We start from the raw sequence: 18,161 nt of genomic DNA, 5'->3' as shown, positions 1-18,161 counted from the left end.
TTTGCCTATTTTTGTATTTTGAAAAAAGGTTTCTCTGTGTAGCCCTTGCTGTCCTGGAACTCACTCTGTAAGCCAGGCTGGCCTTGAACTCACAGAGATCTGCCTGCCTCTGCCTTCTGAGTGCTGGGATTAAAGGGGTGTGCCACCACTGCTTAGCAGGAAGAAATTCTCAAAATCAAGACCCAGATCTGTACTAGAAGCTCAGGCTTTGCTGAGTATGGCTCCAAAGGAAAGGGCTCACAGAGTCTATGGTGGAACCTGACTGTGCCACGTGCTAACACTCTACAGTCATTATGGCTGATTTTACAAGCAAACTCTTTAAAATTCTGCCCCAGGAAATTTTGCCAATCTGACAGTCTCATTCCCTGAGTTACACTTTTGCAATTTTTCCTGTTTTCTGGATGAAATTGTCCAACATCGCTTGGGGTGTTTGGAACATCGGGATCTGTTTAAAGGTCCTGTTGGAACATGTTGGGGTTTTCTGCTGTGCACACAGGCATTTTTGTTATAGCTCGGTTTTGTTGGCAAGACCTCTGCCTTGCATTCTTGTAGTGTGAGTCCACCTAAAACTCATGCCCTTCTGACCTCTCCCTGGAATTTTTCTATTCTTTCTCTTTCATTTTGTGCCTGCCAAAGTAGATGACTAGTGGAAGTATGAGGCAGGCAGCTTTTGAGTCATCTCATTTCACAGTTAATGAGATAGCAGTTAAACAAAAACTTTAAAATACTGTTTGAGGGGAGGTGGGAAAGGAAGTTAGGCCCTGGAGAGGTGGTTCAGTGGGTTTACACATTTGCCATAGGTATTGAGGACTGTTGTTCTGATTCCCAGAACCCACATAAAAAGCCAAATAGATGAGGCCGCCTGCCTGTAATCCCCAATACTCATCCCTGGGACAAGGTGCTAGCTGTACTAGCTGAATCAGCAAGCTCTGAGTTCAGCCAAAGACCCTACTTGAATACATAAAATGGAGAGCAGCAGAGAAAGGTACCCAGTATCAATCTCTGGCATTCACATGCACACATATATGCATCTACACATGCAAACACGCATGTGTACCACATGCGTACAGAGGGGAAAAAAAGGAAAATCTTTTCAGGTGATTGTTGTAGTAATTGATGATTATTCTTTTTTCTTTAAATCTTTGCTGTGATAACCATGCTAACTGTAGGATACCAGTTCCTTAAGATCTCTTCAGTTGGATAAGTAGCTCAAGAATATGATGGAGGGCTGGAGGTGATGATGCTCAATGGTTAAAGTGCTGGCTCCTCCTGCCGAGAACCCACATCAGTTCCCAGCACTCCAACTGTCAGTTCAGGAGATCCGACAGCCTCTTGTGGCTCTATACATGTGTGCTCATATATACACACAGGCCTGTAAACACATCAATTTTTAAAACATTTTAAAGACTTGTGATAGATAATTAAACTAGCTATTTTTTATTCTTTTCAGATTTCGGCCTATTAAGGGAAGGCAAGAAGAGCTAAAGGAAGTCATTGAACGCTTTAAGAAAGATGAGCACTTAGAGAAAGCCTTCAAATGTTTGACTTCAGGTGAATGGGCACGGCATTATTTTCTCAACAAAAACAAAATGCAGGAGAAATTATTCAAGGAACATGTAAGTTAAGTGCATTAATGCTTCTAACCTATATCCAGATAAGTAGGGACTAAGTGTGGTAATTGAGGCAGGAAGATTATCACAAATTTGGGCTACATAGTCAATTTGGGTCAGCTAGACTACAATGTGAGGCTCTATCTAAAAAAATGAACAAACAAACAACAACAACAACAACAAAAAAAAACCCATAGATTTATAAGTAAACTGAAGCCTGAATATTTATGAGAACTGAGACTTTAAGTCTAATAGTGATGATGGTGGTGGTTTACAGAGCTTCAGGTTGAACCCAGGGCCTTGCGCATGCTGGGCAAGTGCTCTGCCACTGGACTAGTCCCCAGCTCCTTGAGTTAGTTTTTCATCAAAGCACTGAATGTAAAGATCTGTAATGTGGAAAGTGACGTGGCTGATACTCCAAGAAAAAATGTCTTCATCTAGGAGTGAAGTCCATTATAAACTTCTAGAGCAGCAGAGCCAAGCCATTAGGTGCTCACATGTGTGAAATGCTGAGACTAAAAGTAATTTTTCATTTCACTACCCAATAGTTTACATTGTTGTTGATGGTATACTTTTATAATTTTGAGAAAGTCTAGCAGAATAGATAATCGCTATCACATTTTTTCCATGCTTTAGGTCTTTATTTACTTGCGGATGTTTGCGACTGACAGTGGATTTGAAATATTGCCTTGTAATAGATATTCTTCAGAACAAAATGGAGCCAAGATAGTTGCAACAAAAGAGTGGTAATTATTACACTAGTCAAAACTCAGTGTTCTTCTGTTTAAAGATTCTGAAATTGTCTGTGAAGTATTTAAGAAGCCATGGTCAGCAAGAGCCAGTGCTTTCCTTGACGAGCAGTGCAGTGCTCTGACCTTTTGATTCAGGGGGTAGTAGAAGTCTGGATGACCTGGTTGCATCTCTAAGCCACAGTGTGTTGAGTCTAAATGACTACTCCATGTTGGACTGCTGAAAGGTGGAGGATGTTTCCAGGGTCAGTCTGAAAGGTTGGGGATGAAATCTTAACAGTCTGAGGTGGGTTTACAGGTAGAAACATTTGAATGTGTTAGTCCTGCTTAAAAACATGCATGCATGCCAGCTTAAATAAAAATAGTAATGACAATTTTTAATTCCAGCACTCAGGAGACAGAGACAAGCATATCTTTGTGAGTTCAAGGCCAGCCAGCCTAGTTTAAATAAGTAGTAAAAAAGATAAAAAAAAAAGAGAAAAATGCTCTTGTGCTCTTACCGTATGTTCCAGGAGAAGCAGGCAGTCCCTCTGACAGTTACTTTGTTTGTTTGAGACGGTTTTTCTGTGCAGCTCTGGCTGTCCTGGAATTCACTCTGTAGCCCAGGCTGGCCTCAAACTCACAGAGATCTGCCTGCCTCTGCCTCCTGAGTGCTGGGATTACAGGAGTGCACCACCACCATCCAACTCTGACATTTCTTTAGAATTTCAATAGTAAAAATTTGAGGGGTCAGGTACCTTAAAATAGAATATGCATTATTCCCAAGTAAGCTCCTGGGGTGGGGTATATGTGAAGGTACTCTGCCTCAGATTGTGATTGAGCTGCTGACTAGATCTAGTGGCTCCTGTGTTGCAGGTGGCAGGCTTGAGATTAGGGCTCAGAGCTCACTTTGCAATAAAGTAGCCACTGGCCTCATGAAGTCCTGGAAATGTAGTCTGTCTCAAAGAAGAGGTTCTATATGATAGCCCCACCAGAGTTCATTGTGTTCTCTTTCTCCTTCATGGTTCCCATAATGACTGCCTGCTGAAATAGTATTTGGGATATGTGGATTTAAAATACATTATTAAGAGGAATTTCACCTCTTCTTCCTTGACTAGGAAACTTAAGCTTGTAGTTTGGGCTTGCAGAACACTTCTAGTGCATGGTGTATGCTACTGGATGATGACAAAGTTCTGGGCCCTCATAACCCCACTACTGTGGGACCCATTTGCAAATAATGTAATACTGTACAGCGAGTAGTTGGCCTCTTGCCTCCCATGAGATGCTGATCCACTACAGGGTGTTGAGAGTCACAAGTGGCACAGTGCCTGGCCTGGAGGAGCTTCTGTTCTCTTGTGGGAGTAAGGTAGATAAGCAGTCAGGCCATGGGGCTCCAGAGAGGATGCTCAGGTGGACTCCAAGTCAGTTTCTGCTATTTAGTGGGAAGGCTTATTTTATTAAAAGAAGCCTTATTATAATTACTAGTAATTTTTATCACATATTTTAAATAGGAAACGAAATGACAAAATAGAATTACTGGTGGGTTGTATTGCCGAACTTTCAGAAATTGAGGAGAACATGCTACTTAGACATGGAGAAAACGACTTCAGTGTCATGTATTCCACAAGGAAAAACTGTGCTCAACTCTGGCTCGGTCCTGCTGCATTTATAAATCATGGTAAGCTGCCTTCTGAGGCGTCTGCGCTGTGTGGGCTGGCTGCCCACAGCTAGTGTGGCCTAGCCATACTCAGGGGAGTTTGGAATGGCCATTGTCTTCAGATTTATTAAATATGCCCAGTGTAACTTGAGACTTAAACTGATGAAAATTGTGAAGTTGTCTGGAAAGCCTTTTCAGATTCTGTAACTTCGTGTTTCAGATCATATCAGCAGTTAATTGACTTTCTCTTTTGGACATTTTTCAGATTGCAGACCTAACTGTAAGGTAAGCATAAAGAAAACCAAATAGCTCAGATTCTGTTTCTGCCTTGTGTGTGAAACTCTTAACACGTTACTTCTGTTTCAGTTTGTGTCAACTGGTCGAGATACAGCATGTGTGAAGGCTCTGAGAGATATTGAACCTGGAGAAGAAATTTCTTGTTACTATGGAGATGGGTTTTTTGGAGAAAATAATGAGTTCTGCGAATGTTACACTTGTGAAAGGTAAAGGATCAGATTTCCCACTTCAGCTTCATGATAACTGTCCTGATGGTTGTGGTGTTGACCCTACCAGACCAGCCACAGTCTGAGACACAGAAGCAGATGTGATGCAGTTGTTACTAGTGGTCATCATACATAAGTACTCAGGAGAAAACAATAAGTGTGGTCTGTGAGGGTGTGCAAAAGGAAAAACACGGTGATTATAGTAAATTTCTACATAAGTTATACAAACATCACTAGGGAAATTTTGGAAGATAAAATCTGATAATAGGGCCTCAAAAGATCTGAGTTAGCTGGGCGGTGGTGGTGGCACACACCCTTAGTCTCAGCAGTCAGGAGGCAGAGGCAGGTGGATCTCTGAGTTAGAGGCCAGCCTGATCTACAGAGTGAGTTCAGGACAGCCAGGGCTATACAATGAAACCCTGTCTCAGAAAACAAAGGAAGATCTGAATAAAAAGAACTGTGATGTTATCTGTGAAGATGTAGATATCATTCTTTCATAATAATAAATTGTTTGACATTTTATTTTTGGAATTGACCAAACTATTTTAAAGCTTATAAAATAGTATATCTGATGACAACCAAGAAAAAAATCTAAAGAACATTAGGGGAAGCCAGGCATGGTAGCTTATTCTTATAATCCCAGTACTTGGGAGACTGAGGCAGATGCATTGGAGAAAGAAAGTTCAAAGTAAGCCTAAGCTAGATAGCAAGCTCTCTCTCAAAAACAAACATGAAAGAAACCTAGTCCCCAGCACCAAACAACAGTAAAAACAAAGGTTAGGGGAAGGTTGAGGATGTAGTCCAGTTGATACAGGGCTGTCTAAAGCACAGGAAACACTGGGAAGATCCCAGAGTTGTATTAGAGGCTGGTGTGGTGGCACATGCCTGTAATCTCAGCACTCAGAAGGAGCGGCAGGAAGATCAGAAGTTCTGGTCATTCTTGGTACATAGAGCATATGAGACCCTGTCTTAAAAAAAAAAAATTAGGAGAGTTGCCATAACAGATATGAAAGATGATTATTTATGAAGTGATTGTGATCAAACTTGATATATTACTTAGGAATAGACAGTAGCCAACAGTTCTAAAACAAGCAAATATGTATGACATCTTAGTGCACATGGGAGATGAGCACTGCCTGTTCTTCTGGGGAAAAATAAGCTAGACTCCAAAATAAAGTTTAAAAACCATATAAATGATTAGGAAAGTATCTGCCTAGGGGCTTGAGAGACAGCTCAAAGTTCAAGAGCACTTATTGCTCTTCAGAGGACCCAAGTTTAGTCCCTAACACCCGTGTTGGCTGTTCCTGCTGCTCCAGGGGAACTGACTCCCTCTTTTGTCCTCTGAGGGTATGTGCATCCATGATTAAATTAAATCTTTACCAAAAAAGTATCTGAGCCAGGCATGATGACACATGCTTTTAATCCCAGCACACAAAAGGCAGAGGCAGGCAGATCTCATGTGAGTTAGAGGCCAGCTCTGGTCTACATAGAGAGATCCTGTCTCAAAAACAAAAGTTTCTGCCTAACTTTAGGGTTTTGAAGATCTTCTTGATAACATAAGTAGTAAATCCAAAAATGCTTGAATGACCGGATTCAAGTCAAAAGCAAATGAAGAGACATCTCAGCAGCAGAGTACATACTGCTCTTTTCAAAGGACCCAAGTTCCAGTCCCAGCCCCTATGTCAGGCAGCTCACAACCCTCAACTCCAGCTCCAGAGGATCTGATGCCACTTCTGGCCTCTCTAGGCACCTGTGTGAGCATGTACGTGATCATAAGCACTTGCACGCACATACATATACATTAATTACCACAAAACATTGAAAACGTTCATGCATGTTTTATGGAAATCTGAGCTTTCAAAGTATGTATTCATTGCAAGCTTACTGTCAGAGACAGACATGGTACAAGAAAATTCAGTGCTAGGTAAAATGAGTAATGTATTTTAGTTTTACTTGCTTGAAAAAAATGTAAATGAAGAGTTGGCTACATAGTGTGTCTACAGATGCAGGTCCACAGGCAGCTAATGAATAATTGAGACAGTCATTGTAGGTATAGTTTTAAAAGTGGTTTTTGGGGTGCTAGAGAGATGGCTCAGCAGTTAAGAGCACTGACTACTCTTCCAGAAACCCAGGTTCAATTCCCAGCACCCACATAGTAGCTCACAGCTGTCTGTAACTGCAGTTCAAGGGGACCTGAAACCCATGGCAAAACACTAAAGCACATAAAATAATTTTTTTTTTTTTGGTTTTTTTCAAGACAGGGTTTCTCTTGTGTAGCTTTGCACCTTTCCTGGAACTCACTTGGTAGCCCAGGCTGGCCTCGAACTCACAGAGATCCGCCTGCCTCTGCCTCCCGAGTGCTGGGATTAAAGGCGTGCGCCACCACTGCCCGGCTATAAAATAAAATTTTTAAAAATGTTGAAGTGGTTTTGGTAGATGCATGCTGGATCTATCTCCCTGTGAGCTCTAGAACTGGCAGTGTCTAACTGTGATCAAGGTTTCATCAGTTCATCTCAGCCCTTGTGGTCAAGTACTCATAGCAGCCAAGCTTGCTTTAAGTAATCTCCATTTGTTTGACCTTTGCTGTTTTCTCTTTCAGACGGGGAACTGGTGCTTTTAAATCCAGAGTAGGACTGCCTGCGCCTGCTCCTGTTATCAATAGCAAATATGGACTCAGAGAAACAGATAAACGCTTAAATAGGCTTAAAAAGTTAGGTGACAGCAGCAAAAATTCAGACAGTCAGTCTGTCAGCTCTAACACTGACGCAGACACCACTCAGGAAAAAGACAATGCAAGTAAGTAAGGGCGCTTCCATAAGGTGCTGGTTACATTCTGTAGTGCTTACTAAGCTTGCTTCAGTAGTTTTGAAGCTCTGAATTTGATAGAAACTGGGAATTGAGGCTTCAGCTGCACTGCAGAGCACTGGAACCGCTTTGAGTCCGTCCATAGCAGTTTGTGTCCACTCCAAATTCAGAGCCAACCTCTATATGTGATTCTGAATACTTGGTAATTGGATGTTGAAGTATTCAGCATATGTTCAGGACCATCATGTTTGAGGAAAATGTTTTCAAGTCATCAGTGATACTGTAATGGTGTTTTAGGCCCTGCAAGAGCTTGGCTAGTTATTCAAGCTGCTCATGTCCTTCCCCAGCCAGTCTAGGAACAGGGTGGACTCAGAGTTCCTTATGCTTCAAGGCCTCCATCTTTTTACTCCTTGCTTAGCATTTTTTGAAGTGAATCAACCTGGTTCACTATGCTCAGAAGTGTGCCAGAGGAGTATTTGGATGTGGCTGTGTTGTGGGGTGTGTGATGTCCACTACAGAAGGTTGCAAGCCGGATGAAAAGGAGAATGAAGCAAGCTGTGAGCTGCCAGTTTTATGTTGGTGGGCTATCTAATAGAAATTGAGGGTGGGGGTGGTGAATAAACAAAGACAAAAGGAAGAGAAGAAACACCACATAGGCCACAGGTAACACAGCAGTTGTGGAGCTTGAAGTGTGGGACATCTGTGGCTGCTGTCCTTCATCTGGGTAACACTAGTGTTCTCTAGATGCCACTACAACAGCAGGTTCTCCTGTCTGACTTGTCTCGACCAGAGTCATCTGTGAGAATGGTTTGCCTTGGTTGCCCAGAGTGCCTATTCCAGCACTCTGGTGTCCAGTGACTCTGAGCACTTAGGAACCCCCTCAGGCACTGGGTGTTCCAGGATCTTCTCCATGCCTTCAGACGTTTTCAGCCCATCCACAGGTGCTCCTTCCTTCCCTTACAGAAAATTTTGAAGAAAGGGGAAGGTGTCTCCATGATGGCAAATGCCACTACGTGGATATCTGAATCTACTTGCTACTTGAAGCCCAGGCCAGGTGTGACCTCCAGTATAAAAGCAGTAGTGTAGCTCACGTTCACACTTCTTAGCTGAGGCCCAAAGTGAGTGAACAAAGAGGAGATGTTAGTCTCTCATTCACTGTTGACTGTTGGTGCTATTAATAAAGGCAGTGTAATGAACTTTGTTTTCTTGAGTCTGCTTCCTTGAAGACACTGGAGGCTTGTGAAGCCCATTTCATAAATAAATTACATGGAAACACTGAGGTGTATGCTGTCATCCAGACAGCCACAAAGCTGCCCTCAGAGAATGGCTCTGATGAAAAGAGAGAGTTTCTGTGTTTTTGTGGATGAACGTGATCACTAGAATATACATTATAAACTCAGTACACCACTTAGCTTAAATACTTTCTAAGTATTTAAATACAAATAGTTTCTGGAGGTGTTATGTGTCTAATATGTTACGACATGGGAAATATTTATTACTAAATCCAGTCGTTTTTTGGAGAAGTACCAAAATGTAGATGGTTCTGGACCCTCCTGGAGAGCCTATGCCTCAGTTCCAAGACAGGTGCAGCGTCACTGCAGAGCTGACTTTGACCCAGTTTTTTCTCAAGGGCAGAGAGAATGCATAGCACCTTTGAGCTGTCGTCTCCGCATCTTAGAATAGGAAGTTCACCCTTGCTAGTGGCTGCTTGTGTTGGGTGGTTGGTTATTCAGAATGCCTTTTTGCAACATGAATGTTAGAGTAAGCCAAAGCTTACTGCCAGTGATCTGTAGGCATGTCCCAGGGTTCAGAAGGAGCCATGGCTTGGGTGTTCTTTGCCACTCTTGTGTCTGGCTATAAAGATGGTGCCACAGTGCCTTAGGATTTTGATGGCATCTAGAAATGTACATGTCAGCCACACAGTGTGCGTTAAGTCATGTTTATATGAGTACTCCTGTGTTTCTTGCACACCCATGCACATGTATGGAGGTCAGAAGACGAGTCGGCCCTCTCCTCACTATGTTGGTCCCAGGAATAGAACTCAGGTGTTTACCTATTCTGTGTTGTTTTTAAAAGACAAGGTCTTACTGGATAGTCCAAACCATACACTCAGGTCCTCCTGCCTCACCTTCCAAATGTTAGGATTTACAGATGTTGGCCCTCGCTTGCCTTCTGACATGTTTTCTTCAAGGCTGTACTTTCTGGTGTTTGTGCTTCCCCTTCACCCTGTAAAAAGAAGAGAGACAAAACAGGCCGGGAAAAGCTAGCGAGCCTAGTGTGTAGCCAGGGATCGCTTCTGCCCTGCCTGCTTCTTTTTCCCTGCCCTCACTTGCAGTTTGGCAGCAGGTAGAGGTCCTGCTTTGAGAGGCAGACAAGGCAACATTGCTACCTAGGCATGAGAAAAATGCTCTTCCTCGACACAAGACCTGAGAGATGATGGGCCAAGAACTTCAGCTTGGCTTTCTGCTTTAGTACCCAGGAATAGAGGCAGCAAGAAATCCCATGTTTAAAGTGAGTTCTCCAGTCTGAGTCCCAGTGCCCTTTGGAGGGTCCCGGATTTCCAGGCCTTGGTGCCTCACTGTCTCCTACAGTTAGTGATAAGGTGTGTGAAACATGAAGACTCAAGCAGCACCCATAGCTGTTGACAGTCAGTTACTCATATCATAAGCCAGTACAGGACCCAGCAGCCATGGCCAGTAGAAAGAGTTGAGGGGGACTAACGGAGCAGCTGGCTGGGCATGGAGGCAGTCCTGCCCGGCCGTCTCTCACTGACTGATACTCTGGCCAGGCCTGCCTTTCCACACCCTTCCCATCACTTTCCAGGTGGCCTTTGCCAGTAGGTCATACAGGGCCAAGGGACTTGTGCCTGGTAAACAGGAGACTTTCAAGTGCTATGAGGGTTCTCTGGATTCTAACCTAGACATGGCCCTTTGTACAAACTTGATTCGCACGCATTGCCAGCCTAGCTGGAGAGCTTAAGACGGCACTGATGTTCTTTTGTCCTGCTTCTTTACAGTACACACTGAGTGTCATACTTACGGTTTAAACAACGCCTTGGAACCACCACAGTCAGTAGCCATACAGTGTCTCCTAAGTTTGACTGAAGCCATAATAGGCAGCATTACAGTAATCGGGAGTCCAGGGTCTAGAGCCGAAACTAAGCTCAAGGCCCACTTCTTAGCAGATAGAGATTTGGGATCTACTAGCTCATGTGAGCTTGGTTCCTTCATAGGTGTGGTAAGAGCCACTTTAGGTCATCATATGACTTACACAATGCCTAACATGTAGCAGTTGGGAGGAATGTATACCCCACTAAGGTACCATCCAGGTTATGCATTTGGGGTTTATTGATCAAAAGAGAGTAGCTTCAACAAGGACAGAAGGGGCACTCCTGCCTCTATGGATCTCAGGACCCTGAGTCTTAATACACTCTGAAGTGGTTAACTCAGTTTGTCATTGTGGCCACCAGCTTCCTCCTCTATCTAGACTTACCATCACTGAATTCCCACCCCCACCCCCACCACACACAAATGTGCTTAAAAGTCTGCATGATTGGCCCCTGGCACTCGAGAGACTCAGTCACAGTTCTCTGTTCATTTCTCTCAGTGAACTTACCTTTTCACTGGACTTTGGATGAGATGGTACTTTTTAAACAAACCATGACAGACACATAAGGAAGGACAGTATCTACTGAAATAATGTGCCATCAAGTGCAGTTCATTTTGTGCTTGGTTCAGATCACAAACACAAGAAACACTTTGTCAGTGGTTCCCACTGCTACCAACAGGGAGCCTAAGGAAGGGGGGTGGGCTGGGAAAACCCAGAGTCAGAATCACCTTAAAATGGAGTTCAGCCAATGGGTTACACTTATTAAGGACTAAGTAGAGAGAGAGAGAGAGAGCGAGAGAGAGCGTGCCTTGGGTGCCAAGCGAGTCCAGTCAGAAGATGCTCCCTAAAGGATGTGCTGGCCAGGTAACGCATGTCCACAGCAGAGGGACTTACATGCACATGCCCACAAGTGGGGGGCATTCATCAGAAAGCCTGTTGCTTCTGATTAATAAGGAGAGGGAGAGAATAAGGGATGTGACTTAGCTGAAGATTTCAGGCTTTAGTCTCGGGGCACTGGGTCAGTAACAAGGTTAGGTTCCAGACTGACATGAGATAGGACAAGTTATTCTGGCTTTGGAGGAATGAGAGACGGGGAAGTACCATGCATGATCTAGACGGGAGGTAGTAGCATGTGCAACAGAAGCAGATGGATTCCAGTGACACTACAGGGGTGGATGCTGCAGAACAGGCAAGTGACTGTATGAGGCAGTTGAGGGAGAACAGTCAAGGATGGTGAGCTTCCTGCTTCAGCAGTGGGCGGGTAGTAGACATCTAGTGACGGGCAGAGCTGAGGGAGAAGCTGCCAGAGCTCTAGGAGGCAGTGCAAGCCTGTCAGCTCTGGAGCAACTTGGTCAGTTGTTAGCCGACTGGATCTGTAGTCCAGAAGAGAGGGGCTAGACGCTTGGAAATTGCCAGAGTCTGAATGGTGGTAACTGTGGACGGGTAATAACCTGTCACCTGGAAAGTTATAGTCAAAGGGCTTGGGCTGACAGATGTGTGAAGAATGACAGGTGGGCTGCCAGGGCCAAAGGAAGACTATGAGCATATGCCCAGAGGAAATGAAAATGGTTACCTAGTCCAGTCTCTAGAAACGAAAAAAGAAAAGGGCAGAAAAGTGTACACTGGGTTTTATGCCATGGTCCACCTAGCAGAGGCTATCCCACCTGAGGGATAGAGTCCAGGCTCCAGAGGGGTGCTGATGAAAGTCATCATGTGGGTTGATTGCCTAAAATGAAAGACGAGAGGCTGCAGAGCCTGGAGTAGATCTGAAAGAAGCCTTGTTTGAGAAAGTATAGCCAAGGAGAGGTGCAGTCTCTTGGGTTGTGCCTGGAAGCAGACAGAACATTAATGTGTTTTTATGGCTTGTCGGAGCCATCCATTTGTTAAAGTATTCCCCAAATGCCTGTTTTTTAACACACACATGTAAGAAAGAGCAAGTGTGCACAGTTCCAGGACTTTCAGGTCAATAAGTCACCCAGCCTTGAATCCCATCCAGACCTCACTACATAGATCTAGAAATAAGTTATATCCTTGGCAGCAACCCACACAGATAGGTGGATACTTGGTCCACTCAGCAGCTCTCATCGCTGTGGACTTTGCTGGTTTGGGTATCCTGCAGCTGCTGGCAAGCCAGTGCCTGAAGTAGATAGCCTTCTACTGGTGGATTGTCATTTCAGAATGCTTGTTATACATTCTTGTACCTTTCTGTTGCTAAAGAGTACTGCTAACTCCTTGTTTTGTTGTGTGGGAAGAAGGAACAAGGCTGCCCCATGCTTCTTCCAGCTTTACACTGCTCCTTTGTGAGGGTGCTGATCACTTGGTCACCACAGCTTTTCTGCTGACTAGTTTTGTTTTTTAACTGTGGAACTGAGAGAATTGAGTAATTAAAAAACTGACGAATGTCATCTGTCTTGCTTTTGCTGTCATGACGTCTGCGAAGCGTCAGCTTGGGGATGTAAATGTAGAGAAAAATTAAGATAGCAGGGTAAGGGTAGACCACCATGGCAGCATGACCTTGGGCCACAGACCCTCCTGAGAGGCACTCAGCTGTCACCTAAGGTTGTACAGCTTTTCTGTCTGTTTTGGAGGCAAGAAGTTAGATCTGTTGTCCTTAGTTACTTGTTGCCATCAGGGATGCACTGTAGGGCTGGCGATGCAGCTCTTGAGCTAATAGTCACTTAACTGCAGCTTCTCATCCTAACGAGTGAGGGGAGCAAACAGCATATGATAGTGTGCTTCCTTACTGATGCATGAGTATTGGAGAAACCAACATATGATCCTTATAATCTGACCTGTTTAAAACCATTGGAAAGAATGTGTCTCAGCATACTTTGGGTAAATTTAAATAGTGGTTAAGAGTTCAGGAGAGAAGCTGGGTATTGCATCACACAGCTATGACCCCAGCACTTGAGAGCCAGAGGCAGGAGGATTACTGAGAGTTCAGGGCCAGCCTGGTCTATCAAATTCTAGGCCAGTCAAGATGTACATATGATACACACACACACACACAGAATGAAGGTAGAAACTGATTTTTCATTTACCTTCCCTTCAAGAAGAACTACTTAGTCTGGACCAGTAAGCCCTGATATGAGAGATACCCAGAAGAAGCAGCGTGGGCCCTTGGCCTTGAACCATGACAGAGGCAATGTAGGGAGGCTATGCGGGTGAGACTGCCAGAGTACTGCCTTACACACGTGTGTGTCAGCAGTTTGTGGCTGATGATTTACTTTGGGGATTGTTTAACCATGTCACATTGCAGTACCGAGCTGATTTAATTTTTTGTTGTTTTGTCTCAACTTCGCAGCTTCTAACCGAAAATCTTCAGTTGGTGTGAAAAAGAGCAGCAAGAGCAGAGCACTGACTAGGCAGTCCATGCCAAGAGTCCCAGCTGCTTCCAACTCTACCTCACCTAAGCTAGCGCACATGAACAATTCCAGGGTACCAAAGAAACTAAGAAAGCCGGCAAAGCCTTTACTTTCCAAGATCAAACTGAGGAATCACTGCAAGCGGCTGGACCAGAAGAGCAGCACATCACGGAAGCTGGAGATGGGGAACTTAGTGCTTAAGGAGCCCAAAGTTGTGCTATATAAAAGTTTGCCAATTAAGAAAGAGAAGGAGCTGGAGGGGCCAGTCCACGCTGCAGTGGGGGGCGGGTGCTTGACTAGACATGCTGCCAGAGAACACAGGCAGAACCCTGGGAGAGGTGCTCACTCGCAGGGCGACAGCCTGCCCTGCACCTACACAACCCGGCGCTCGCTGAGGACAAGGACAGGTCTGAAAGAGGCCACTGACATCAAGCTTGAACCAAGTCCCTTGGATGGCTATAAAAATGACATTCTGGAACCTTGCCCGGACAGTGGCCAGCAGCTGACCCCAGAGGTGCTGGAAGAACTGGCTCCTGAGAGGGAGGAAGCTTCCCAGGAGTGTCCCAAGAGTGACCCATGCTCATCCAGGAAGAAATTTCGACAAGGGAAACCCATGAAACACTTAGCAAAGGCAGAGGGCTGCAGTCTGGAGCATGGCTTCCCTGGGGAAGATGGGCTGCCAGATGTGCCAGGGCCCCATCCTGACCAGGGTGAGCCCAGTGGCACAGTCGGGGTGCCTGTGAGCTACACAGACTCTGCTCCCTCCCCAGTAGGCTGTTCCATTGTCGCACCCGACAGCTTCACAACAAAAGACAGCTTCAGAACTGCACAAAGTAAAAAGAAGCGGCGGGTCACCAGGTACGATGCACAGCTGATCCTGGAGAACAGCTCTGGGATCCCCAAGCTGACGCTTCGCAGACGGCATGACAGCAACAGCAAGACAGATGACCATGAGAGTGATGGTGTCAACGCCTCAAAAATCAGCATCAAGCTCAGCAAAGACCATGAGAGCGACAGCAACCTCTATGTGGCAAAGCTCAGTAATGGGGTTAGCTCGGGGCCAGGTGGCAGCTCTACCAAGCTCAAGATCCAGCTCAAGCGGGATGAGGAGAGCAGGGGGCCATATGCAGAGGGGCTTCACGAGAATGGAGTGTGCTGCAGCGACCCCCTCTCCCTGCTGGAGTCCCAGATGGAGGTGGACGACTACAGTCAGTATGAGGAGGACAGCACAGATGACTCCTCGTCTTCTGAGGGGGAAGAGGAGGAGGAGGACTGCGAGGACGACTTCGATGATGACTTCATCCCTCTTCCTCCCGCGAAGCGGCTGAGGCTAATTGTCGGCAAAGACTCCATAGATATCGACATTTCTTCAAGAAGAAGAGAAGATCAGTCTCTAAGGCTGAACGCATGAGCTCTCCCTCTTCAGGTGTCCTGGGAGACTAGAAAATAAAAATCCCAGCCACAGCTTCAGTGCAGCACTTCTGTGGTCTCACCTGTAGGCATAATACTGTAGAAAATGTACAGCATCCCGACTCTTAAGTCTGATTTGTGCAGATTTTTATCGTACTTTTTAAAATAGCCTTCTTATGTGCAATTCCGAGTTGGAGGGAAAGCCCTGTTGTAAGACAGAGGAGGCTCCAGCACACTGTCCGGTGACAGCATCTCTCCACACAGGACCTTCAGACACTAATGTGCTTACACCATGTTGTCACCTGTAAGAGCAAGGGCCAGCCTCTTCCATAGATGACTAAGCTGTAGTTAGGGCGGAGCGGAGCGGAGCAGCCTTGTGGGAAGGGTTTCCAGCATCCGCTCATATCACCAGCAACGACCTCTGGCTTTTGATTTATTTGCTAGATAATTTCCCCCTTGGAGTTGTGTCGGTTTCACACTGGTCACCAACCCAGGTGTCCTGTCCATGGCCTTCATTATTGTAGAGACCATTGGCTGGAAGTCGGATTGATTTCTTTGAAGAAAAAAAATTAACTTAAAATGCAGTCTTCTGCGTGACAGCTCATTGCAGTACATTATATGTACGAGGCTGGTGGTGTGCAGGATGTTTTCAGAGCAGTTTATTTATTGCTTGTCATGTAAATTAAAGACCGTGTATTTAACACTTTCCAATCCTTTTAGATAAAATTGTTCTTTGCAAGAATGATTGGTGCTTATTTTTTCAAACTTTTGCTGTGAACAGCGTGGCAACAGCAAGCAGCGTTTGTCTGATGGACTCCAGCTATCTTAATTTGGGTCTTCAAGTTTCTGTTGCACTTGTAAAATGCTACAAGGAATATTAAAGAAATCTATTCACTTTAACTTATAATAGTTTATGAAATAAAAACATGAGTCACAGCTTTTGTTCTGTGGTAACCTATACAAACATTTGTCTTTGGGATTCAATGTAAAGAGCTGAAAACAATGTATATGTTGTAAATATTTGTGTGTTGTGAGAAATTTTTGTCATAAGAAATTAAAAGAACTTACCAGGAAGGTTTTTAAGTTTAGAAATATTCATGCCAATAAAATAGGAAATTATAAATATATAGTGTAAGCACTGCATCAGTGGACGTTCTTGGCTTATGTTAGTTTATTATGAAAATATCAGATTTTTTTTTGATTATATTATCAGTCAGACAAAAAGAGGAGTCAGATTTAATTTGTTTTTGAAGCACTTTGAGAAGAGAAATTAATTTTAAGTAACTTAATGAGCAATTTTTGATTACTGCTTTATGTTCAATACCAGGCTTGTTTGTTTCTCTGGGTTACTTTACAAATCAAAGAATTTGAGACTCAGTTTGTAGCAGGTGTTTGACACCAGTGGGTCTCTTTATTTCCTGGGAAATGTGTTCTTTCCGATACACAGTGTTCCCAAACGACACAAGCCTGTCGGAGGGGACCTACAGGGAGGGAAAGGTCCAACAGTGTCTCAGTGCTCCACATTGCTGGTGACATCTACTAGTGTTTAGCTTGGGGCCACTTGGATCCTTAAGACTGTTGCCAGTAGGTTCCAGTGAGACGACGACAGTGAGATTCCTGAGTGTTTCCAGGATTCAGATGTCTTTGCTTCTGTGCATGGTAGAACCCCTGCAGTGGTCCTGTGCAGTCTCCTCCTTGTTACCATGCAGCCTGACTTTCGAGTGTCTCTCTCATTTGGAAGCAGGAGGGAGACTGCGTGCCTGTACACACAACCTTTTGCTGGCCACAAAGTAGGGCAGTCGTGTGTCTCCGGACCTCCTGTCCCAAGGCACCCAGAGCACCTTCTAGGGTGCTCCCAGCCCTCATGGAGCCCCTATGCATAAGTGTGAGCCCCATGCCACCTCCAGAAAGCTGAAGGTGGGCTCAGGAGGCTGCACAGGGCAGCAGGTCACCTCATTCCCATGTTCACTGGGGCTGTTTGGAGAGGCTCAGAGACTAAATCCTCCCATTTCTTCAAAATCCAACAATAGCCATTTCAGGAGTTTCAATCTTAAGGAAAAAAAGTAACAAAATAACACATTTCCCATTTCTCCATTTTTAAGCTTAATTTTAGTAACTTATTTATGATGTTTATTTTAGTTTTGTTGTGGCCTCGTCTTTGGAGGCCGACCTTCCTTCCCATGGGTCTAAGGGCAGTGACATCGTGAGGAGTCGCTGCCTCTCAGGAGTCGTATGCACAAGCATTCAGCAGCGCTGCTGATGCCTTCTAGGGAACCTTATTTCCGTTTCTCAAGGCAGGGGCCTCGGACTGTTCTCGATCTGCTGTAGAACTTCACGGTGGGGGTGCCAGAACCCACATTCTTGACCAGTCTGGAAGAGGTTACACTCAATAAAACTCTCAGCTTGAGCTTATGCAATGATTGGTAAAGTTTTTGGCAATTGTAAGAATTAGGAAATGATCCTAGAAATATATGTAAAGTATTCAATTTTCAATCATTTTTCAAATTACTGTTTTAAATTGTTTTGCTGAGTTGTAATACTTTTGAGATACAATGTATTCCTTGTACTGAAAGAATGAAAAAGGACTTTTTCAGCATTTGAGGTAAGTTCTTTAACGTTTCATTAAAAACATTTTTTACAAATATTTTGTACATGCACTTGCAGTATTGAGGTTAATCATTTTAATAAATTCGGAAATTAAAATGATCTGGTCAGTGTTCACTGTATCTTGAGAAGAAAAGTGAGTCTTCCACCAGATACGTACAGGAAGCAGTTTGTGAGTTGGAGAGAGCCTTTATAACTCTGGTGACTAGCCAAGCAGTGGTGACATACACCTTTAATCCCAGGACTTGGGAGGCAGATGAAGACAGATCTCTATGAGTTCGAGGCCAGCCTGGTCTACAAATCGAGTTCCAGGACTGCCAGGACTGTTACACAGAGAAACCCTGTCTTGAAAAACCAAAAAATAATAAGGA

The 18,161-nt window shown here is 44.4% G+C and overlaps 1 protein-coding gene across 8 annotated transcripts in view; it reads left to right on the top strand.

Moving 5' to 3' along the window:
• The window catches only part of Kmt5b (lysine methyltransferase 5B), a 51,907-nt gene extending 34,015 nt beyond the window's left edge, over nucleotides 1-17,892 (top strand). For 5 of the 8 annotated variants that reach the window (XM_037208568.1, XM_028871642.2, XM_037208574.1 and 2 more), the window contains 7 exons: nucleotides 1,451-1,616; nucleotides 2,247-2,356; nucleotides 3,850-4,016; nucleotides 4,261-4,280; nucleotides 4,362-4,498; nucleotides 7,098-7,294; nucleotides 13,716-17,892. In XM_037208568.1, coding sequence (XP_037064463.1) covers nucleotides 1,451-1,616; nucleotides 2,247-2,356; nucleotides 3,850-4,016; nucleotides 4,261-4,280; nucleotides 4,362-4,498; nucleotides 7,098-7,294; nucleotides 13,716-15,187 — 2,269 coding nt within the window. In that variant the 3' untranslated portion in view covers nucleotides 15,188-17,892. Of the gene's footprint in view, nucleotides 1-1,450; nucleotides 1,617-2,246; nucleotides 2,357-3,849; nucleotides 4,017-4,215; nucleotides 4,281-4,361; nucleotides 4,499-7,097; nucleotides 7,303-8,266; nucleotides 8,500-13,715 lie in introns of those variants that run through there. The other 3 variants (XM_037208576.1, XM_037208577.1, XM_037208580.1) reach the window with 3 other exon arrangements.
• Nucleotides 17,893-18,161: the final 269 nt, after the last annotated feature.

This window comes from Peromyscus leucopus, chromosome 1 (genome assembly GCF_004664715.2).
Source record: "Peromyscus leucopus breed LL Stock chromosome 1, UCI_PerLeu_2.1, whole genome shotgun sequence".
Taxonomy (NCBI): domain Eukaryota; kingdom Metazoa; phylum Chordata; class Mammalia; order Rodentia; family Cricetidae; genus Peromyscus; species Peromyscus leucopus.
Note: the sequence above shows the minus strand (reverse complement) of the source record. Positions and strands in the feature narration are given on the sequence as shown.